The sequence below is a fragment of the Chaetura pelagica genome, unplaced genomic scaffold (genome assembly GCF_000747805.2).
Source record: "Chaetura pelagica isolate M959 unplaced genomic scaffold, ChaPel_1.0 scaffold69, whole genome shotgun sequence".
NCBI classification, from domain to species: Eukaryota; Metazoa; Chordata; class Aves; order Apodiformes; family Apodidae; genus Chaetura; species Chaetura pelagica.
Genome location: NW_009970724.1, coordinates 11,072,389 through 11,096,272, shown reverse-complemented (window position 1 = coordinate 11,096,272; position 23,884 = coordinate 11,072,389). Strand labels below are relative to the sequence as shown.

At 36.9% G+C, this 23,884-nt stretch overlaps 1 protein-coding gene across 1 annotated transcript; it reads right to left on the bottom strand.

Annotated features, from left to right (window-relative positions):
• On the bottom strand, positions 1-23,741 carry SLC30A7 (solute carrier family 30 (zinc transporter), member 7). The gene is given in 11 exon segments (XM_010006780.1): positions 1-48; positions 1,841-1,956; positions 2,691-2,815; positions 11,138-11,273; positions 13,259-13,309; positions 14,851-14,988; positions 15,910-16,036; positions 17,224-17,311; positions 18,736-18,844; positions 21,275-21,294; positions 23,707-23,741. Coding segments are annotated over 11 exon segments (993 nt in total).
• Positions 23,742-23,884: the final 143 nt, after the last annotated feature.

The following is a 23,884-nucleotide window of genomic DNA, read 5'->3' as shown; positions in this document are numbered from 1 at the left end:
CTACACGGCTGCAACATCAATCTGTACGTAAAGCTGTCTTACTCCCGCCTGTGGAAAAAAGAAGAGTAGTTAAAAAACCCTGTAAAGCCAAAGCAATTTAACTGTCCTGAACACCAGTCCACATCAGTAAGTTACCTGCAAAAAACTCCTGTTTTTCTGTAATTAATCTTCTACATTTAGCACTTCATTCACTGCAGTACTGGCAATTTGGAAACTACAAACTTTGAGCACGTTCTATGAATACAGCTCTTCACATAGCCCAGTGCACAAACATGATTATATATTATTAGCTTTGCTACATTACCTTTACTGATTCATCCTAAATAACTGTCACACATGAAGCTGCAAAAAGGCAGTTCTAACTTTCTTTTGTACAAGTCCAACTTCCTGAAAAATAAGCTGCTTCAAGAGCTGTCAGTTTAAAATGGAGGCAAATACAAGAGCATAACACAAGAATTATTGTTTGAATTGGTTCTAAATTAGGATTTCAGTAAGAAACAACAGTGGCTATAGGAAATTTAATGACATTATGAGAAACTGAAATAACTTTTGGTACAGGTATGTGAATTGTATAAATGCATTTCTCTCCTCAGAAACCCTCACAAACTGAGTATGCAAGATGCATAAAAAACCCAAACAAAAATCCAGTCTGAAGTTTTTAAAACTGTTATTAAACAGTTAAATAAAAGGGGTGCCTATCAGATGCATAAACGATTCAGTAGGTCATCACATACACAAGCTGCCAATGCAGTAGACCAACAGAACATTTAGAACATGGGAAAGATGCATCTGAGCACACAAGGACTCTCCGTGCTGTATAAAGTTTTGAAAACTACATTTATGCAAGCACTAAACTGTTGACAAACATTTTTTATTTACAATATCAAATAAATCTGATCAGAAGGAATATTTGTCTCCTTATTAGCTACAGAACTCTCCATTCTCAAAAGCAGAGAAAAAAAACATTATGGAAAAACTTTTTTTTTTTAAATGCAGTGCTTCAATGTCAAGAATAAAATCAGGATGTTTAGCTCTGGATGGTATAAGACAGTAAGTTTCCAGCTTTATTATTCAGAATGTTCTCTTGCTGGAGAAGAATTTTCTAACAGACTCTGGGCTCTACTTGTAAACCATTCATATCCAGTAGCTATACTGGAATAGGCACAGCCAAGAGGAATTTTATGTTTAATGACTGAAAGTATAAAGAAGCAACAGAATTTTTTTTCTGAAACTTTTCAGATATTAATCTTAAGGCAAGAACTATCAACTTTCAATAATTTCAGCTGTTGGCAAGAATTCCAGTGTTTCATATCAGTTAAGAGTGCTGTCACTATCTATATAAAAATTATAATCTGTAGGGTTTTTAAATGGAAATGCACTGTTTGTATACAACCTGCCAACTGATGGCTACATTTTAACTAGCAATCACCACAGCAAAAACTATGAAATATGCAAAGACCATGAATTCTTAGAGAAATGAAAGACAAATACAGCACCAGCACAGTGAAGAATTCAGGTAGGACCAGTCTGTGGTCAGAAGCTGCATCTATTTTCTTGGTTCCTCATAGGTCAATACAGGGTTTCAACTTAATTTTATATACCTCAGACAACTACAGCTTTTATCTCCATTAAGTGGCATGAAACACTAATTCAGAGAGGTACAACAATTCCATCTGCACTATTGAGTATTTAAAAACTGTTCTATACAGCTGGAGCAGAGCAGCTTTTCAGAACACACTGATACCAACAGCAGAAACACAATTTTTCTTATTAAGAATGACCATGTCACACCATGTGACAGAAAATTTACACTGATACGATTTCCACTCTCGAAACATACCTGAGTAAAAATATTGTGAGTTTGGCTTAAAATCCACCTTCCATCAGCATCAGGAGCTACTAACAGTTTCAAAGTCCCTACGTAAACATCAGTACAGAGGGTCCAGAAATGTGGATTTTTTTAAATACAAGCAAATTAAAAAAATGTATTTCAGAAAATGTTTAGCTGTATCATGTTATTTTACAGAAAATATTTTAAAACCCAACACATTATTTTACTTGTAGGTCACTGTGCAATTTGTGATATTTCACTTAAATTCCTTATTACTATCTCAGTCATTCTAAGGAAGGGGAGAACAGATTGTATGTATGTCTCATGTATATCTTACTGCATTTATGTTCTACACATATTTCACTGACAATGAGAATCCTGTAACTTCCCAAGGCAAGATGGCACTCCTACAAGTGCTTTGTATCAGCTTTGCAAAGGTCCTTCAAATGTTCAGATCATGACACAGTAATAGGCAAGTTAAGCAGGAATACTAAGAGAAGTCAGATCCAGGGTAATCTATGTACTCTTATAAATACCCTTCCAATGTTACTCCACCTCACTTTAGTAAGAACTAGATTTTGAGAGAGACAAAAATGAAACAAAACAGAGAAACATTACACACTTAGTATCAGAATCAAATACTTTGATAAGAAAAGCCTTAGGATCTATTCTTCTCAACCAACATGGCAATCTTTAAAACATAAACTGACTTGAATCTACATACAATTTAGGACTTCAGAAAGATAAGAATCAAACTGGTACCTCTGTTTGTACAATCTAAGGAACCTTTCATGGGCATTACCGGGAAAACATCACAAAATATCCTCATACACACAGTTGGGGCTGATTCAGTCAGCAACTTGATCTGAAGCTAAAACAGCCTAGGAGCTCACCCTCTGGTAGCACTGAGGCAGGGCATTTTCCAGGGAAGGAGGTGTTCGCTGCATCAAGATTCCAATGGATTCTTTCAAAAGTGGAACAATACTGGAAATAAAAAAAAGGGAGTTAGCTACTATTACATTTTCAAAAGATGCTAAACAAAGAGGAACATATCATTCCTTAATGCTCTTCAATAATTTTTCTTTAGTTGTTTCACCAGAAGCTGAGAAAGTTACCATGAAAACCTGGTACAGAAAATAAAAGGACTGACAAAACTGCTATTGTGTCTTACTAAAACTAAAATTACTTTTGCCTCAGATTTTCCACAAAAGCAACTGGTGGACAATCATGAAAGAATAACAATTTAATAATGGAATTTGAGATGAAACCTCTTACTGTCTTGAAAGTTTTATGATAGAGCAGCTGGTAAGTATAGCTCAAAACTAAAACCTACTTCAATGGCCATCACTCACAACAAACCACAAAAAAACGGAACTGAAATGTTTTTTGCTTTTGTGTTTGGCTTAAGGCATATTTTTCTTAGGAACTAAGATAATAATGGGGAGATCATAAAACAAAATTAGTATGGACCAGTCCAGCTATAACAAAGTTTATTTTGTCAGAAAAAGACAACTTAGCATATTCTTGGAGTGAACTAAGGATAGGGTCTCATACAAGCTCAAAGATTAAACATATGGAAGCAATTAGAGGTTCCCTCCTGGCCAAATGGTCTTGTTTAATCAGCCAAGTAAGATTACACTTAATACCATTTTTTATTATTCCTTTTCTTGGTAAATAAAACCAGGAGACCAGTAAGTACACACCCTGAAGCTACCACTAGAAATGTATATTCTCATTAAGTATTCAATATGATCTGTTTTTTTTATTTAGGAGTAGTGCATCATGTCTGGCTCAGTAAAGCATCCTAAAAGTTCAAAAAGGATGACAAGTATCTATAGTCCAATACTGAAACTTATTTGACAATCTAATTTCAAGAGAATATAAGCCACCTAAAGCTCTAGACCAAAACTTATGATCTATTTCAGAAACTGCAAGCTGAATTTCAGCATTGAGCATTGGCATCACAGCTGGAATACATAAGAAGGAGGGGATAAAAAGCAACTAGAAAACATTAGTAAGAAATTAATTAGGCTGTCTGTTAAAGGAAGCCACAGAAGCATTGTTTAAAATGTCACAAAGTGATATAGAACATAGTGCTTAGACCAGCTGCCTATTTGCACACACCAACAGCACAATCATGCCATTCCTTGCCATTTTTCTAGAGATGTTTCCATCTGCACATGGAAGCAGTGCTGGCTCATCCAGTGCTCAGCTCACTCCCTGGCCAATCCCCTAGCTGGTGTGGGAGGGAGTTAGAAGGTGCATAAGTCTTGTCTAAGGAATGCCTGGAAAAAAAAACCCTCCCTAAAATTAAGTCTCCTTGCAGGCACGCTGGTTATTCCAGCCAAATTCACTGCCTGATCACTCCATCGCATGGCCACACACAGTTTCACCGCTACTGAGGAATCAGTTTAGAAATAGGAAGAAGCAATTAGGGGCAAGCAAAAACTAGACCTGTCACCAAGACAATTAAACATTTAGCAACGCAGTAACTGCCAATCTCTCTAAAGGAAGCTTAATTGGAGCGTCACATTGTACAGACAGGGGATTACAGAAGTTTAGGGAAAAAGGTTCTCTTATCAATGGACTCTTCTCACTAAATAATGTCCATGTCACAAGCATTTCATCAAAGGGAGCCAGAGCTGCCAAAGTACTCAATTGCTGAATTGATTTCAGTTTAACTCACTATTTAAAATGCTGGTTTGCTTCTTAATAAAAACCTTGAAAGACCAAAACACAAGTTCAGGATGCAAACAGAATACAGGATTCTTGAGCACTGATTCTATCCCCATAAATTTAACAAGGCCTCTCCAACACATGCATCCAAAAGCTTCAAAAAACACACGTACAGGCTGCGTATTTTTTCCCAGGGAAACGACTAAAGAGGTAGTGAATGTAGGAGCTTGCCTTTTTCATTGCAACATACCACTAAGAGGGAACAGAATTCTTGAAAGAAATCTAAGTGTCTAATTTGCACAATTATTCACTTTATTTGGTAAAACCGACATACAAAATCTGATGGAATGGAAATTAGTTGGCAAGTAGGAGATTTGGAGAGACAGCCTATGGAAACTGAAAACTAGCAGGTTGGGCATGTTAACCCATTCCAAAAAAGGAGTTGGTCCATGAAACTGGTTGATTCATTCTCAAATAGGATGAACATTGAAAAGGAGGAAGTTACAACCCAAGTTAAAGAGCTCTTCAGCTAAAGATGCATTTAACATTAAGATTTCTTTCTTTCTGAGAACCTCACTGCCTAAGAAACCTACCTTCCAGAGTTAAGTCTATGCATTCAGCAGATTGTATACAAGCACCAAGGACTGTCTCTCCTTGCCAGGAAATGAGATGCAGGTTTAAGCAGCACATAATGGAACCATTAGCTCAAAATCAACTAATATCCAAGAAGGTGAACAGGGAAGACATTCCACTCCTAGAGTGGGTGATAGAGTTTAAAAGATAAGTCTCCCTGCTGACAAGATTTCACCTGTCCTGGTTTTGTAATGGCTCCACACTGAATTTTTAAGAGAGAAACCTCCTGAGCAAGTTTTTTTTGCAAAAAAGCTGCACACGTTATGCTTTTAGCCAGACTTCACAAAAAATCTAAAGCTGAAAGTGTTTAACCAAAACAGTGATATCTTAGAAGTCCAAAGAATAGATATAAATCAGGATGTGGCTTGATACTGTAGGTGAAAGCTGAATTGCATCCTAGATCACACCTCCCTCCTCTACTTTAGATAGTGTTCATCTACAAATTTCCCTTTTGCAAAGCTGATAAAGCCCAAAAACAGTGGCAGTTATGTCTTATTACATCACAAATGCTGTCAGAGCACAGAAGCCCCTGCATGCATCTCTGCATCCAAAAGGACACCATCTCACAAGGCAGGCTTTTACTGTAAGCCAAACTAACAAGACAAACTATAAAATCTAGTTTTCTGATGTCAGGTTTTCCATTGTTTCATGCACACTGCTGAAGTATAAAACCTTTAATTAAAACCCAAAACTCCACATAATATGCCCTTTCCTCAAACACCAAGTGAAAAACAGTATTACTTAATCACCAGGAGGCACTTGAACTATTAGTTCCCTCTCATATGACTGAAGAAAACACTAGGAAGGACAACCATACCAAGCAGGCTGAAAATGTGGTTAAGAGAATTTGAACAACTTTCCTTTTTTTTTGATTAGTCATTAGTGTAAAACACATGTGATTGTCTCTGCAGCAACTTTTACACTGGTACTTCCCCCCTTTTCTATTTACAAAAAGATTACTGATTAAAATAAATAGTGCTGAATTCTCACCAACTGGATAAATTTTTCATGCATAAGCAGTCTGTAAGCTTTGCTCCTAAAGCAGACAACTTGCAAATCATCTCTGATTACCAAGCCTTCAATCTGAAATACTACACTCTCTTAAAAGACAACAGAATTTGAAAGAGGCACTAAACCACAGCAAGACTTGGGACTGACTTATGTTCTCTAAAAACTCCATAATAGCAAAAGCAGCTAATGTGTGCAAAATGAGTTAGCAGCACACCACTTTTGCACAGTTACAGAGTAAGCAAAAGGTGCTCAAACAGATACAAGCTATTGACATAAGTCTGATAAATCCAGCCTGCCACAAATGGCTTGATTACAGCTCATACTCCTCCATTCCAGTCCCATCCTATTTATGTCACTGTTTTTGCAGACACAGCTAACAAAACTTTGGCATTATTGTGATCTTGGACAGCGAGACTGGAAACAACTCTGGGGTAAAGAACAGTTTATACAGTCAGAGCAGAGAAGGAAATTTATTTAGTTCTCTCAGCACTACAAAAACTGTAAGATACTTGTGATAGATATTATTGAAGGTCAAACACCACAGCTAAAACTGAAGACCAGCTACGTTTCTTCAAATACCATAGCTGAAATTCTGCAGCCAGGTTTAGGTTTTTTTTCTCTGCCACCACCCACACCTGCAGGGCCAAGATTGTCAGCTTTCTTAGAACTAACTTACAACATCAACAAGCCCGTGAGTTTGGGGGAGATTTTGCTGTAGAGCATTCTTTCTGAATCTTGGTGAATGCAGCACTTCATTTAATAAAGCATTTTTTTTATACTGTTATGCCCCAACATGGGCTATACCCCAAACATTGCATTTCATCCCCTACAGCTCTCTCACATGTTCAAGTTGCTCTAGACTTCATGTAAAAATTACGTAATCCATGGAAGCAACTTTACCAAATGACTGAAGTAAATGACCTCACTTCTTTGACCACTTAATAGGTAGTTTGCATGCTCTATCCAGTCTAGTATTGTATTTAGTCTATGGTGCCTTTCTAGAAACATGTGGCTCTAATAGTGGTTTCAGACAAACTTCTTGCTTTATACCGGAATTGTGGCTTTTGCTTGATGACTAATTTCACATGGCTGATCGAAATGCTAAAATTGCTTCAACATTTCCGAATAAAGCTTAGAAGCCTAAGGCTACAAATAAATCAACATTTAGTTTAAAATTTTAAAAGCAGTTTAGAGATTTGAGAAATTGTTTATTGATTCAGGCACTTTAAATTATGAGGAAAACACCTTGGAAAAACACTTGAGTGTCAACCTGAACAACTATGAAATGGCTTTTTTAAAAAACGAAAAAGATTAAAAATAAAATGCTAGTAAAACAGACTAATCTATTTTAAACATGTCATATTTATGCTTTATAACTAAATGGAAACTTGCATGAGATAGTATAGAAAGTAATCAAAGATTCACCAGATATTAGTGGTAGCATCCAGGAACACTCAAGAGCTACAACCCCATGACCACACCAGCTTAACCCTTCAGAATGGGCCGTAGATTCACGATGCAGAGGTTTTTAAAGATTACAGGATACAGCCCTCCAATTGAGAAGCCACAAACTACCAAGCCCTTTTCCTAACAGATAAAGAAAACACAAATTTTCTATAGCATAATGAAATTTGTGAAGTGAAAAGTATCTGACTTTGTGATTTTGCCTCTGTATCAGAACAGTAATATGTGGACTATTTTTCTTCCTTCAAAAAGATAAATTTTAAAGCATGAGATGTAACAAGTATTAACAGTACCTCTATATAATCCTATTGAAGCCAGGCTTTTACTGGGATGTAGATAGTAATTGTCTACTAAAGAGAAAAGACTGATCTTACCTCTCTATACTCTAGTAACAGCTACCCAGTTTCTTTGAACTATATTTACTTGTCAGTGAAAACAACCTCAGAAGAATCCCACACTGGATTTTCACGGTGCAGCAAGAATGTTCTGCACTAACTCAAAAGGAGTTAGGCAGAGAATGTATCACCTTAGAGCAGGCTTAGTGAAGGATCACAGGAGCAACACAGAGCAACTCTGTCAGTAGTTGACAATTTGCACTAATTAGAGATGTTGTCTACAAGAAGGTTCAACCATTTGAATTAAAAGCACTGCTTGACTTCTCTGAAGAGGTGTTGCTCAACCCTTTGTGCAATCTGCACAAGACAAAATAGGTTATAAATTAGAGGCTGTACAGCTTTATATTGCAACACTAAGTTTTTAAATCATCCTAGACAGATATTTTTATTATTTTTTTTGGCATGTTGTTGCCATCCTGTCATAAAACTGAACAGAAGATACACTAATAGGAACAGGCAAGACCTGAGTAAATTGGAGAGAGCTGCCCAACCTAGAAGCAGGCAGTTAACGTGAAACCAACGAAGAGTTATTTCATCTAGGCACAAGAAATCTTGGATTAAAGAACAATAATTTTCCTCTGCACTCACATGCAACTGGTTTGATACACTACTAGCTTATTAGACTTAGTTCCACAAAAAGGAATAAGGATTTATGTTGACTTTAATCACTCTTTGGATAAGTTAGTATCCCTGAAAGAATACATATTGGAAAAAAAGGACACATGGATCAAATCTACCCTCCCTACCAATGCCCACCACAAGTCAAAATGCAGACCATTAAAAGCAGTAACTTGGAGGATACATGACTGAAGCCAACTCACTACCAGGATAAGTAATATACTAACATTTTTTTCAGAAAAAAAAGGCAAAAAATAAGCTTCATTAAACCCTCAAACAACAAAAATCATACTAAGTACTTAAATGTACATCTACAATTCTGTCCTAATTCATCTCTTGGCAAGCTTGTTCCAGCTCGAACACCTCCTAACTAGTTAGACTAAACACATATCCAAAGTGACACTGTAATCTAGACTGATCTGAGGATCCTTCCCTTAGAGAAAGGCACCAACCAACATGACTGAAAACTCAATTTACCAGTTTGTACTTTATTGGAAATGTACAACTTAATGAAAAAAAATTGCTTAATGTATACTTTATTTTCATATACAACCAACAGGGTTTCTAGACAATAACACTCAGAATGATGTATCCTCGTTACATAAAAATTAACATAAAAGATTCAAGTCTGAACAACTCTCCCACCGTGACCTTAGATTTACACTCATACAGCCATCTGCAATATTCACAAGTGTTTCCTAGGATAGGTTCCTGATGACAGAAAAGCACCTGTACTATAGGCAAGTATTAATCCAATATGGTAACTTGACATTTGAAAACATTTGACAAAAGGCCAGCACAAGAGCTCAAAGAAAAACACATCAAAAGTAATTCTCCTAGGAAAGAAGTCTCCCTCCCAAATAGCAAGTTGACAGCCAAGAGCAAAAGCAGTCACATACAGATTTTGAAATTTCAACATCTTTATTTTAAAACTTCATTGCACTCAAAGATACAGAGGATCCATGCTCCAGGTTTTGCTTTCACTAACAGCTGTTGGGTAAGGAGAGTACTGCCTGCTCTGGTTCATCACTTAATACCCAATACCTTTATTGTAGAACCAGAGGCCTATACAGATAATTAAAAAGGAAATGGACAATTTGTCCTGCACATAGATTGGGGCAATCCCAAGCACAATTACAGGTTAGGAGGAAAATGGACTGAGAACAGCCTTGAAAAGAAGGACGTAGGAATGCTGGTGGATGAAAATATGGACATGAGCTGGCAATGTGCACCTGCAGCCCAAAAAGCCAACTGTACCCTGGGCTGCATCAAAAGCAGTGTGGTCAGCAGGTCAAGGGAAGCAACTCTCCCCCTCTACTCCGCTCCTGTAAGACCCCCCTGGAGTTTCCAGTTCTGGAGCCCCTGACACAAGGAGGACATGGATCTGCTGGAATGAGTCCAGAGGAGGGTCACAAAGATGATCAGAGGGCTGGAGCACCTCTCCTATGAACACAGGCTGTGTTTTACTCAGCTATTACTTCAGCAATAGTTTTCCTCCCCCTTGGTAACCTGCACATTTTCTTTCCCATTTTGAGATTTCAGCAATAAAATTAGTTAGGAATAATTTGTCCTTTATAAAATTACAGGAAGTTTAAGTCAAAATACTCAGTATATAAAGTTGTAATTTAATTGTGATCTCTAGCACAGATTTCTGTGGATATTTAGTGTCTGAAGTATGTTTCCCTACTCTGACAAATAGGGAGATTCACATCAATAGTTCTGTGAATGCTGCCATGCATACGGTGTAAAGATGCTATATATAGCACAAGCATAAGTAGCTGCAGTTAACCAGATGACATTCACCACTGCTGAAAAGACAAAGGTGTTCAGTTATTAGGTTGTAAGTCGAGTTCTGGCACTCTGGCCTATGCCACCATTGAAACCACAGCCAAAAAAAGCCTCAGTAAGAGCATCACTGAATGACATGACTGCTTGTCCAGTGTAAACCAAATAGCTTAATTTACAGAGATCTTGGTAAGCAACAACTCAGAAAGCCCAGAACTACTTTAAGTATTTCCATCAGATCTTAAAAGGAATAAGGGTGTCTCAGAAATATAAAAGATCTCAGCAGAGAAAAAAATAAAAATTATCAGCTTTGATTTATCAAGGACAAGGGCACAACCTGTGCCAGCAGGCTCAACTCTGCTGCCCTGAAGCCATTCTGCTCCATTTACTGGAGTACATTGGTTTACATAAGCATGTACTAAATAACAGAGAGGAATACTTCAGGTTCAGTTTGAACCTGAAAGACATTTTTGTAGTATTATGCAAATGGCTAAAATATGCAGATTTAAGGCCAAAAGCTGTAGCTGCAGAAAAGGAAAACAAAGACAGCTCATGTTAAGAGCACACCAGAACAGCTGTACAGAACAGAGGTAACATATCACACTCTTGGAAGAAAAATAAACCTTACAAATAATTCTTAAGACACAAACCTTTTCTTCTGAGCTGTAATTTTTGCTGTAACTAACGAAAATTGCTACCAAAGATCAGCAATATCAGTGCTTACCTTACACCTATAAGTAGTGCTATAAGCATTGAACAAATGGGATCTGCTATCATGAGACCATAGTTCTGCATCAATATAGCAGATATGATCACACCAACACTTCCAAGTGTGTCTGCAACAATGTGTAGAAATACACCTACAAAAGATTAATTGATATAATTACAACTTGGCATTCTTAAAGCTAATGGAGTGTTTCAAAGACAATTTAAGGAGAAGATTTGCAAGAACTAGATAGCATGATTTATGCTTGTTAAATTTTTCACCAATTCTTAGTCAAACACAAAAAGCAATCACAGGATTTCAACATATTTGTAGAATATACAGCATTTGAATTTAGAGTATTTTCTGCATTTTGCAGTAAAACATATTTCATGGCATGGCTACCAACTTAGGTACTACCCAATCATGTTACAGTAAAGAAATACATGTTCCCTAATGCCTACAGAAAATGGTAAGTACTGTGTAAGATGCAAAGACTGTTAACAGAAACAGCTCTGTGAAGCTTTGAAAGATGCTGATGTTCCATCAACAGCACCTTGTACAATTTTTTTGGAAAATAAATCCAAGACAAATTATTTTGAGAACAATACTGCAAACATTAACAACTTCACTTATTTTGAAGAACAACATGCTACTTTAGAAGACAAAGAAACAAGCACTTTGCAGCTACCTAAAATTTAGCCTTTGGAGCTCTCTGCTGGCAATGTTGGGAACAGTCATTCAGAAAGAAGCTTTTTAAATACAGCTGTCCAGACTCAAGACAATTCCCCCTCATAAAAACAACACAACTATACATCAGCTCTTTATTGATTTTTCCAAGTCTACATTTGTACTGGGTTTGGCTGGGACGGAATATGGCTTTCTCCATAGCAGCCTGTGCAATGCTGTGTTTTAGATTTGTGAGTAACCCAGCGATGATAATACACCAGTGGTTTAACTGTTGCCAAAAGGCACTTGCACAGAATCAAGGCCACCTGCTTCTCACTCTGTCCCCACAGCCACTAGGCTGGGGTGGGCAATAAAATTGGGGTGCTGTCTTTCTAAAATAGCTGTTGCTTAGAGACCTGCTGGGTACTAATATACTGGTGGGAAGTGGTGAGTTCTTATCTTTGCATCACCTGAGTTTTGGTTTTGTTGGGTTTTTTTCCCCATTCACTTCCTAAGATGTCTTTTTCTCAATCCAAGAGTAGTTCTTGCTTTTACTTTTCTAATTCTCTTCCTTGTCCCACAGTAGGAATGAGGGAGCATATGCTGGGTGCTTAGTTGGTAGCCAGAGCCAACTCACCACAGTATTGAAAAATTAAAGTATACAAAATTGAGTATTTTTAATATGCTTCAATTTGAATGTCCCTTTCATGCAGACTAACTTTCAAAAAACTTCTACCAGAGCTCTGACATACATATTTCATAGTACAGTATACTACAAATTCTGGAAGAGGTTAGAAATGTTCCTTTTCAAGGGCTACAAATAAGCCAGAAAATAGTATGCACGTCTGGGTGTGCCAGGTGATTACTACCTCTTACAAGATATAATTTTCTCTGCCTAACTTAAAAAAATAAGTAATCAATGCTCAAAACTGATGCCTAAATTATCAACAATTTATTTACACCAATGCTCAGGAGATCATGGACTGCAATACTCCTTCAAGCAATTACCATCTTGTCTAAACCAACTGCAACAGAGCTTGATGAAAGTTTTAAGCTCAGGTACCTTTAACAATTCTGCACTTTTCAAATACATTATATCTTAATAATACTGTTTTTCATTTTCCAGAGCACACACTGTAATTAGGGTCCTTAGGGTTTCTCTTTCAGCCGCTCTTTTATAGATTTTTACTATTTGATTTTTTCAGCATCAGTAACAGAAGCTGAACCCCAGCTTCTGGGATCTCCCTTTTAAACTGTGTTGACACAGCATTACATTCAGACTTCAGTGACTGTCTCAACACCTAACCATGCACAGGGTACGGCACTACTCTGTTTACAAGTGGAAGGAGACCTCATAAAATAGCTCCTCTAAGATAAATGTTATCCAGAGGCGCCCCCTAAAACAGCTGTGGGAAAAACAGTAACAGGCAGGCAAATCACGATAAAATAAAATACTACTTATTCTAATTGTACCTTGTAAAATCTGTTTGCTGGATCCAGCCATCTCCTCAAGAGAATGGTCATCTGCGAAGACAATTATCAGCATATTAACCTACACAAAGGCTCTCTCTCGTGGTATATTCCAATCTGGTCTTCCTTTCTGAAATTTCTCAGACAAGGTGTTCACAATGACTAGCTTTTACTCTAGCTGTCATTTATGAACACAGCAATTAAGTCTTAAACCACATTTTTCATAAAAATGCCACTTTACACAATAGATTTTACGTATTTATTTATAAAAAATCAACAATTGTTTTTTAATGAGAACAACCTAAGAAATAAGGCCTTCCTAGTATTTGGCAAAATAAGGCCCCCTCAAGAATACAAGTCAAACAAACAAAGCAAGAAGAGCAAGGTCAAATACATTTGCTAATCAGAAATACTTCAATTAAGTATTTATACCTACTGTAAAACAAGACTGATAAGGCTGGGAGAGGGCAGAATTAAGTAAAAAAAATCCTCTCATCCAAGCAAATTAACACCTCTGTGGAACACACCAGAAAGGTATTTTAAGAAAAACTTTTTGTGGGATAGCAAATTACTTCAAGTGAAGAGATATAATAATTTATGCAAAAGTTGATTTTAATATCAAATGGCACAAAACAGATAGCTACATTTGCTGTTTTCACTTGAGTGGGGGACATAGGGAGAGCAAGGAAGAGGCAGGACTGGGGAGTTCTTGCTTTTCAAACAAACTCCAGGAGAACATTTGGAAAACAAGCATTAATTTTCTGCTAAAAATAGCAAGGAAGGGATCAGTAAATACTTCATAGTCTTTGTCATCTCCTGCCTGTGAGTTACCACACCATTCTCCACTCTGAATGTGCACATTTTCATTCACTTCAGATTCTGGTTTATGGCTCAGGCATTAAGGACTGACAACCTTGCATTCATTAAGGCTTTCATTTGCATGGTTTCAGATAGGTAGTAACACCATACTATCTCTTCTCCCACAGTGAAGGCTACTGATAATACTTTGCATGGATGTCTCCTCACAGATCATTTACCTTTACTGAAAAGATTCAAGCATTGTTAACACAGCAGGTACCTTTTTCATAACCAGCTTTAAAACAGATTACAACTACACAAGATGAGGAAAAATCTTACATTTGAGATCACAATCCAAGTACCATATATGAGTCCCCAAGTACTCAAAGTAAAATTGCTTGTTCATCTTTCCTATTACCTTGATGTGTAAAATTATTCAAATGGAGAACACTAGGAAAGCAGTTTAACTCTATTGATTTTAATGCAAAACTGAAACATAGCAATATAATGACATCAGTTTTCAAGTGCTAGAGTGAACATTCAAAAAGTACAGGTAAAGCAAAACCTTTAAAAACTAACACTGAACTTAACTGCAAGTGAAACAGCATTTAGAAAAATTATTTACAGAACACAGCAGTGGCACTGCACACCACACATTCAGTGAAACGAGTTTCATGTCTGCTCGTAACAAGCTGCCATCACCCACTTTTTTTTCAAAAACTCATTAATATTAAATTTAAATTGAGTCAAGTGTTCTGTGACATTAACAAAGTACTTACCATGACAATAATTCTGACCATGAGAGTGTCCATGACTATGCCCATGATCATGAGTGTGTCCATGGGCATGTTTATGCTCATGGCTGTGACCATGACCTCCGTGACTGTGTCCATGGCTGAGACCCCCATTAAATAGAGAATGGCTGTGTTCATGCCCTATAAAAAAATCACCATTACAGAATACATTTAAAGTGTTCAATAGAAGTATGCATATATTTGTTTCTAAGATACTTGAAACCTATTCATCTTTTAGGTCATCTTAAGGCATGGCTTTAAATAAATTAAGAAACTTAACACAAGGTGATTTGTCATGTAAATCTACACTGTGCAGCCATACAAAATATATAGCTGATTTGAGAAGTCCAGTGCTTTCATAAGTTCCTACTTCTGAGAAAAAATTTGCTAAACTTCTAGTAAAATTTGAAAAATGTACACATAATTAGATACAAGCAATTCAAAATAATTGTTTTAAGAAACCAGAAATGGGCTATTGTTCACATTAAAAATTCAAGCTTAAATTGCTGCTTAAAGACTCAAGACTGTTCTCTTCCACCAGTCCATATCAATTTGTATGTTAAGCTCAAAGATATCAATTATCTTTGCAGAAAAAAAATAAAATTACCAGATGTATTTAGGCAAATAAATTCTGCATTTAAATTTAAAAGAGAGTAAGCTAAGAAATGCATGAAGCTGAATCACCCCATACTTAAAAATTTGGTTCAGACACTGTTTGGTAAATTTTCCAGCCAAGACCTAGCTTAACTCCGGTGTTATTTTGTCCCAAAAGGCATTCTGTAAATGTCTTCCAACAAGATGCAGAAGACTGCATGTTCCAGAAAGCAGATTATGGAGCTCTACACCTTCAATGGAAATTAACACAAGAAGTACACTAGTGACATACCAGAGCTAGTGCTAAAACATAGAAGTCAGTATTGCAACAAGCCACACATACATTTGGCTAAAATTGCCACTAAAAGGACAAAAATGTAATCCTGGAGTTCTCACTGAAGGATTATATGGTCCTGGAACACCATGTGCCAAGAAAGGAAACAGTACTGAAAACTGTAGATATCCTACCAGAGCCATGTGAATGTCCATGACCTCCATGTTGAAAAACAAATATTCCTATAAGATTTACAATGAATCCTAGGATAGAAACAGGAAGAAGTCTCTCATGATGCACGTCAGGAGGCTCAAGTGCTCTCTAAAAAAAAAAAAGAGAACAACACACTAAGATGCAAATACAAAGTTTTACAATATCTTTACATTATTAAAAGGCACTGAAAAAACTGCTTAGATACAGAAACATTTTCATACAAACAGGCATATATAAAGACATAATTAGAAATTACTCAGTACTTTTAGTTTTGGAGAGAGTATACAGCCTAATTCTTACTATCTAAAGTTGAACCTTTATTATTAAAGCTGTGAAAGTATAGTAGAATACTCTGATATTCTAGCTAATATTTATCATAAGATGTCATCATGCTGTGGGATGTGGCTCAACACCATATGAAAACATTCAAGTTTGTTGTGGATTCATATGTTTCAACATTACCCCTCACCCTTCCAGTAGTAGCTTATAATTTTTCTAGTAAGTTTTGCTGTTGATATGAAGTTTTCCCAAGCCTTTAGGCTATTTTAGCCCAGTTTAAACTGATTTTTAAATATTTACAGGCTGATCTATATGAAAGGTAGGTTCCTGAAAGCTCTTCCCAGTTCTCTATTAAAAAACGGAACTGTGAGAATGCATGCAGAACTAGAAGCCTAAAAAATGCATACTGCATCACCCACTAAAATGTAAAAGCAGTAATGAAATCTGATCAAAATGAGATATTAATTTTACTCTTAATCCTGCTTCACTTCAGATACCCTTGATAATGATCTACAATATTGAAATTATCACCTGAACCATCTTGTAAAAAAAATTCAAGAGAAGCGCCACTGTAAATCTTAAAGCTATTACTACTTGCCATTTATATCACACTTCAAGATTTGGAAGATAATGCTCTTTCTTTAAATGAGTTAGTCCAACTTTTTCACAGAACATATTTCTATTTCTTTTTACTAACTTCTGTCCTCTGAATTACTAGTTTGGCCTTTCTTTCTTAGTCTCATTTGTCCTTACCAATGAGAACTAAAGATCTCTCTATAAAATACTTCCATGTCTGAAAAAAGGACAGGGTAAGTCTCAGAATATTAGCATGCCATCAAAATACATTATTTGAGAAGCTAGTTACAGATACAGTGAAAAAGCTATAATTTGAATAGATTAGGATCACCTGAAATAGCTTTTAAACCAATTATAAATTTCAGTAATTTTATCCCCATTATGTTCTCCAAATAGAAATGTGACAACTGATAGTACGATTGACTTCGTAACATACCTACCTCAACACCCTCAGAAAAAATGAAGAATGCTGTAAAGATGAGGAATAAACCATTTACAAAACCAGCAAGTACTTCTGCTCGAACATATCTAAAAAAACCAAAAAATTAACAGTAGATATTAATACCTTCATTTAAATGCTAAAAGCTAAAAGTGAACTTAAGACATTGGAGTACAATCTTCTAGTTCTCAAACAGTTGTATTACACAAGGATTTGCTAAATGGAAGATGCAGTATATAAACTATAGATAGTAAATCCACTATGTTGCATTTATGAACAGAAATTACCTCATCTACAGCAGCCATTAACTGATCTGGATGAAAGAAGACTTACAATATGTCAAAATCTTCCCATATAAGATCATCTCCAACGGAAGTTATAGTACAAATGCGTATTTGGAAGCCACAATGTAAAGTAAATATGCAAGATGTAATCTAAGTCTGCTGACGTAATATTCTGTTTAATATCAAACAACCATACATTAATTTGCTCCCCATCCAGTAGGGGGAGGCTTAGTAGAAATTAACTATTTCAGCTACTAAATTTTTCTAATAAAAAGCCAGACAGGTTAGAATAACATGTAATTCCAATGTAGCAAACATCAGACTTAATAAATTGTGGCTGTTCTCTAATAAATGGAACACCAGCTGTTTAAATGCAGAATAGTAACTAATACAGACACTGTTTTCATTGCAATTAGTTTGTGATACAAAACATTCTTTCTAGAAGGTGGCACACTGGAATTTCCACCTTAATTAAAGGGTTCCTTACATTTCAAACTACATGATCCATGCTTAGGCAAGAGCTGAAGGTAAATGCTGACATTCAGGTCAGTAATGCTACGGGGAATACAGCAACCCATGTTACAGTCCATTTGCTGTTAATTAACCTGGATCACCAATTAATAATATCATATCAGTATTGTTTCATAGGGCACAACTACAATGTGCAGTGGAATCAAGCACCCTTCAAACAGAAGCAGCTGCAGGTGTTACTATCCATGAAGGTTGGTGTGGGAAGATAGACCTCAGCCTTAAGTATCCGTGTTTGTGGTAGCCACAGCTGCTGAATCCTTCTGATTATGAGAAGCATGGTTTACCATCTCAGGTGCAGCACCATTGAGACTTGGCTCATTCAATTGGAAATTTCTGCTCCAAAGAAGGCATGGGGCAGCAGACATACTCTGTGAGGCACCTCACTGTGCTGTGAAGACAAGCCCACAACGCAGCTGCTCTTACTTTACTGGTGCCATGAACATGTGACAATCCAGGGCAACTTTGAGTGTGCCTTTTTCCACAAATATGATCAGGGAGACCTCAGAAATGATAAACCTGCTCCTCAAAAGCAATGCCTTAACATTTTTACTATTTCTAGGGGGATATTTACTTCAAGATTTACATAACTCACCTTGGCTTTTCCATGTTCTGCAGAAAAAGGTTTTGTTTGTACAGTGAAAAATTACTACCTAGGCATTTACTAAAGTACATTAAGGTAACAGCCTGAAGTTTCTTACCCATATGAGAAAGCATCGTTTGACCTCCATTTTGAAATAACTGAAGCTGCTAATCCAGCCAATAAAGCAGTACAGTCAAAAAACATATGAAAAGAATCTGATATTAGACCTAAACTGGAAAAGAACAGGAAAAAAAAGTGTCATGTTCCATATGTTACATGTTGATTATGAAAAAAACAGCATTTAATCTTTTACACACTGGCAGAATACAGTGCATGTCTAAGTGTCAGACATAGCTTTGCTAGCACAGGAGAAAAACCCTCACCAGATCACTGATACAAAAATGATGACAAAACAGTTTTGTCAGCTTAGGGAAGGCAATTTAGAAAAGCACTGGGAAAAAAAACCTCCTAGCTTATGGATTTGGTGGTACTGGGGCATGCTTTTCACTGAGACAAATCAAGCCCCTGGAGTAGATATACCCACAGATGCATCTTTCACCAACACAACCCTAGTGTTAGGTATTTGTTCTTGTATTTTGATTTATAATTTGAGCATATGAGGAAATTTGACAAGTGTATTCACACAAGTTGCATTTAAATATTGACCCCACGTAAGTTTGTGAAGTAGTATCTCACATCTAATTAAGAAAGAAAATTGGGTTTAAAGATAGCTGTTATATGCAGTGAATAACCAGTGCAGTAACACAAAAACCATTCAGCTGAAGACTATCAATACCACCACAGTGGTGGCACTAGATATTTACAAAAGCAATACTTTCAAATCCATTGTCAAACTTGATACTTTGGAAGAGTTTTCACAGAGGGGAAAATTGGTCACAAAATCTTTAATGTCTGCAGTACAAAAACCCAAATCAATCAACTGAAAGTTTCCTAAAATTTTGACAAATGTATCTGTGACAAAATATTTTAGGCTGTTAAAGACTGAAGTCTTCCACTTACAATTTGAGTTAATTATGCCAAACATTCCAAGACCGTAAAATCTACTTAAGCATAGTAGCTGTCAAGCATTTTATTTCAGAAATTATACATTATCAGATGAGCATTTGTCTTTGATGTTGATTCACTATGCAGAAACTTCATACTTTCTATGAGTAGGGCAAGGCTGGAAAATTAAGTTTCAATACACAGGGAATTCTAAGATCATATTATCTTTTGCCTGAAATAAAAGGAGGACAGCAATTAATACACTTAAGTAGTTTTGACTATGACATACCTTCACTCAATAGCCATCTTTTATGCTTACATCTGGTTTTTTTACATTTTACCTGAGCTGAGAAGCCAGTCCCTGATGGCATTACCAAAGCACCAAACTGGATTCTTTTTAATTTATTGCTGCTAGTCTCCAAATTTCCAATCACAAACCTTCAGCTAGTATTTTAGCATGAATCATACACATACAGAATTTATCCAAAATGGACATAGTTCTTACTACAACCAACTATGATGCGAGAGCGAAAAGAAACTACATTACTTCACAGCAAAAAGCAAGGTTTCCAGTATCCTGTTTCTATTGGGATCACACACATCCACAGTTAACATAGTGTGGTGAAGTTACAATAAATGAAAGGAAGCAACAATAGTACTCCTGAGAGCACAGAGCTCTATCAACAATCTCATTAAAAAAAACCAAAAAAACCATGGACAAGAGCGCCAAGTTCTTTATTTTGCTAAGACTAAATATGGCAATAATTTGTCCCTAAAGTTTCATTGTCCCAATCCTTTGGTTGTCTAACAAAAATTAAGTTCACAACTCTTTCTTTCTAGAAACAGCAGGGCTTGAAAACTGAAGATCAAAAAGCAGTTACTGGTAGTAACTAGTTCTAGAGGACAGCCTCATGTTCAGACTGAAATGAACTATGAAGTTTCATTAGCCAAAGTTTGAACTTTGTCACCTTAAGAAACCAAACCATTTCAGGCTAACTGAAATACATTTCAAGATTAATCTCAAGTGTTTCAGATTAAACACTTGACTGTGGAAGAAATGAGTTTAGAGGACAGAAGAGTGATCAAGAAAAAGCCACCAAAGCAGGAAACAGATGAAGTTGTTCTGAACAAACTTTAAATGAAAACCAACCATTTTAGCTGGATGCCTATAAAGCAGCAGAATGGAATTCCCTATTGAACTCTTGAAGGGTGTAGGTCACAGCTTCCCCCTCCTAAAAGCCAGGTGACATCCACAGGGAAACATCTCTTTTTAGGTTTGGTTCTGAGTAGTAAGGAAGATCCAGCAGGGGAAAAAACCCCACCACAAAACCCACCAGACATTCAGGTAGAAAGTAATTAAGGTGACAGGAATCATAGGTGTGTAATGATTATGAAATGGAAGGAATAAGCACGGCTGAACAGAGATATTTAGTGGTTTCTGAGGGTTTGGTTTGTTGTTGGGTTTTTTTTGTTTGTTTGTTTTGGGTTTTTTTTTTGCATAGTCTCCTAGGATAAAGAAGAGCGTACAAGGACCAATACTGACACAAAAGCCCACACTAGCTCTAGAACCAGAAATAGTGCAGCAAGTTATCATAGCACTGCGCTCATACCTGCAGATGTCACAAAGACAAGGGTCACCACAGGTGCAACACCAACACAGCTGTTCCAAGACCTAAGCTAACACCTCCAAGTAGCCAGAGGCACATGGATTTACCATCAGGTGTCAGCAGACTGTGTCTGCAATGCAGTTCACCACATGGCATAAACATTCTCTATATTATAGGCACAGCTGTAAGAGATTCAACTGCATAAAGAGAAAGCCTAGCAAGAGGTCAACCTGTTCTTATCTGCAGCTTTTTTTAATGACCCATAAATTAATGAGCTCTTAAAAAACTTGGTGTAAAGTGATTCCTAGGTAAAAAAGCAAGTCAGTGAACCACTAGCAACATGGGATGTATGCAAGAACTTCCATTAGAACAGGAACACATCAATCATCCAGAGGATAGAAACTGTGTACTCAAATACAATGTATCTAAATGAGGATGCTTCCATAGTTAATTTAATAACACAAGTTTAATCCCAAATTACACAAGTATGCACATAACCATATTTACTGCAGAACAGTACACATTGTTGATTTCAACTTGCAAAATACCACATCCAGTTCTGTTGTCTGTGCTTCAAGACCATCAAAATGCCAGAGTACTTGAAGAGGATCATGTAAATGAAAAAACAGCTATACGAGTTCAGGAAACAACTTGGTAAAAAAATGCCCAGGAGAACACAAGAAGAATGAATTAAAAAAAAGAAATTTAAACTGAAGACTTTTAGAACTTGCCAACAAAAATCTGGATGCTGAAATCTTAAGTCTGATTTTGAAAGAAGATCATCCTAGTCAAAAAACACAACAATCTGCTTAAATTTAAACAAGTGTAAGTGTAGTCTTCATAATCACAATTAAAAAAAATTCCTTAGTCTATGAAAAACAAGGGAACAGTCACCTGAATAATAATGGCAGCCTGTGAGCCTTATCTTACACTGACTAGCATCAAAGAGACTACAGAACAGAATTCCAAGATCACGCTTATAACACTTGTAGCATTAGGTACTGGCCATACCCAAGGCAGACCACAATGAAATAAAGAAGTGTTGCAAGAAAAACCCTTTTACAAATGTTCCATTTCTGCATTTCTCACATGGAGAGCAAAGAAGCTGTGCTTTTCAAACTCAAAAAATAATTTTCCCTACAAGGCCTCCTCGATGTTAGAGGTGTGTTTTTTCAAGGCATGAACCATCTGCTTTGACTGAATCATTCCTTATTATAGTCTCTGCAACTCATCTCTATGAAAGAGAGACTTGCTAAGATACTGCTTTGTTCTAGCCCAAAAGCTAGGAGCTTGTTGTAAAGATACCTGAAATTAGTGACTTGAAAAATAAACAAGAGCTCCAAGTAACAACTACTCAGCAAATCTCAATTTTTAATCTCCATAACAAATAAAAGTGTCTTATCAATTACAGTGAGCCCAGTTCTTCAGTGACAAATTTCTGCAGTGTCACTTCAATTTTGCAGTTTAATTATCTCCTATACAGAGCTTTCTCTGGTACAGATTTAATTCCTGCTCACATTACCAAAAAAATACAATGCTTAAAAGACATCAGAACAAACTCATATGAACATAAAGCTCTTTGTATCTGAACCACCAAGAAAAACACTTGCATCATCTGAGCTATTAAAAAAAATATCCATACTTGAATAAACAAGCTACTTATACAATAATCCTCATACAGTTGCAAAGTGAATCAACATCAGAGTCAAAACCAAGTGCAACTGTCCTGGTTTGAGCCAGGATGAAGCCAATTTTTCTTTTTACTGATTTTTTTTTTTCCTTCAGTAAGCTTTCTTGTAACTAGCAACAGTGTGTTCTGCTAGGCTGATAAGACAGTGGAATGTTTTTCTAACTACTGAGGCTTCAAGGCTGCACCTGCACTCTGCTGGCTCAGACACTATGGGGAGATCTGTGACCCCCCCGTAGGAGGCTGAGTTAGATGGACAGCAAAATTGGCCAAAGATATTCCATTCCATATATCTACGTAAGCTCAGAGGAAGGTCAGAGATCACAGGAGACAACTTCCTTCCTTCTTCTTCTCCCCTTCTCTTCCGTCCATGGCCAGCGTCCGGGGAGGACTCTGTTCATCCATCACCGTCGACCCTCAGCCTTGATCTCTCGTGACCCCCATAACTCTCTGCTCTGTTCCAGCAGCAGCTCCGGGATTCCTCGGGACTCTTCCCAGTTCAGGGAAGTGCTGTGGGAGTTGCTGGGGTGGGGGGAGGCGAGAGGTTTTTTGCCCATTCCTGAATATATTTGTATATAATTGTATATATTTTCTTGTATAATTCATTAGTGTTTTAATTAAAGCTGTGTAGTTTAGTTTTCAATCCATCCAAGTCTCTCTCTTTTTCTCTCTCTCTTTCCCTGCCTGGGTTGGGTGGAGGGGATCGAGAGCATTGTTGTCGGACCTGAGTCAAACGGTGACAACAATTTATTGGCACCCAACGTGGGGCTTGATTTTAAGCCCAGATTACAGATTTTCATCAATTGGGAGTGTCCAAAATTCCATCTCTGACGGGAGGAATCCCTCAGATAGCAATGAGCAACAATTCTGCTGAGTTTCCTGACGGATTGAAAACTGAACAGACACTTGCTGCAATGAATCTACTGGATCTTTTTCCAAACCTGCAATTGTACATGTGGTATACAGCC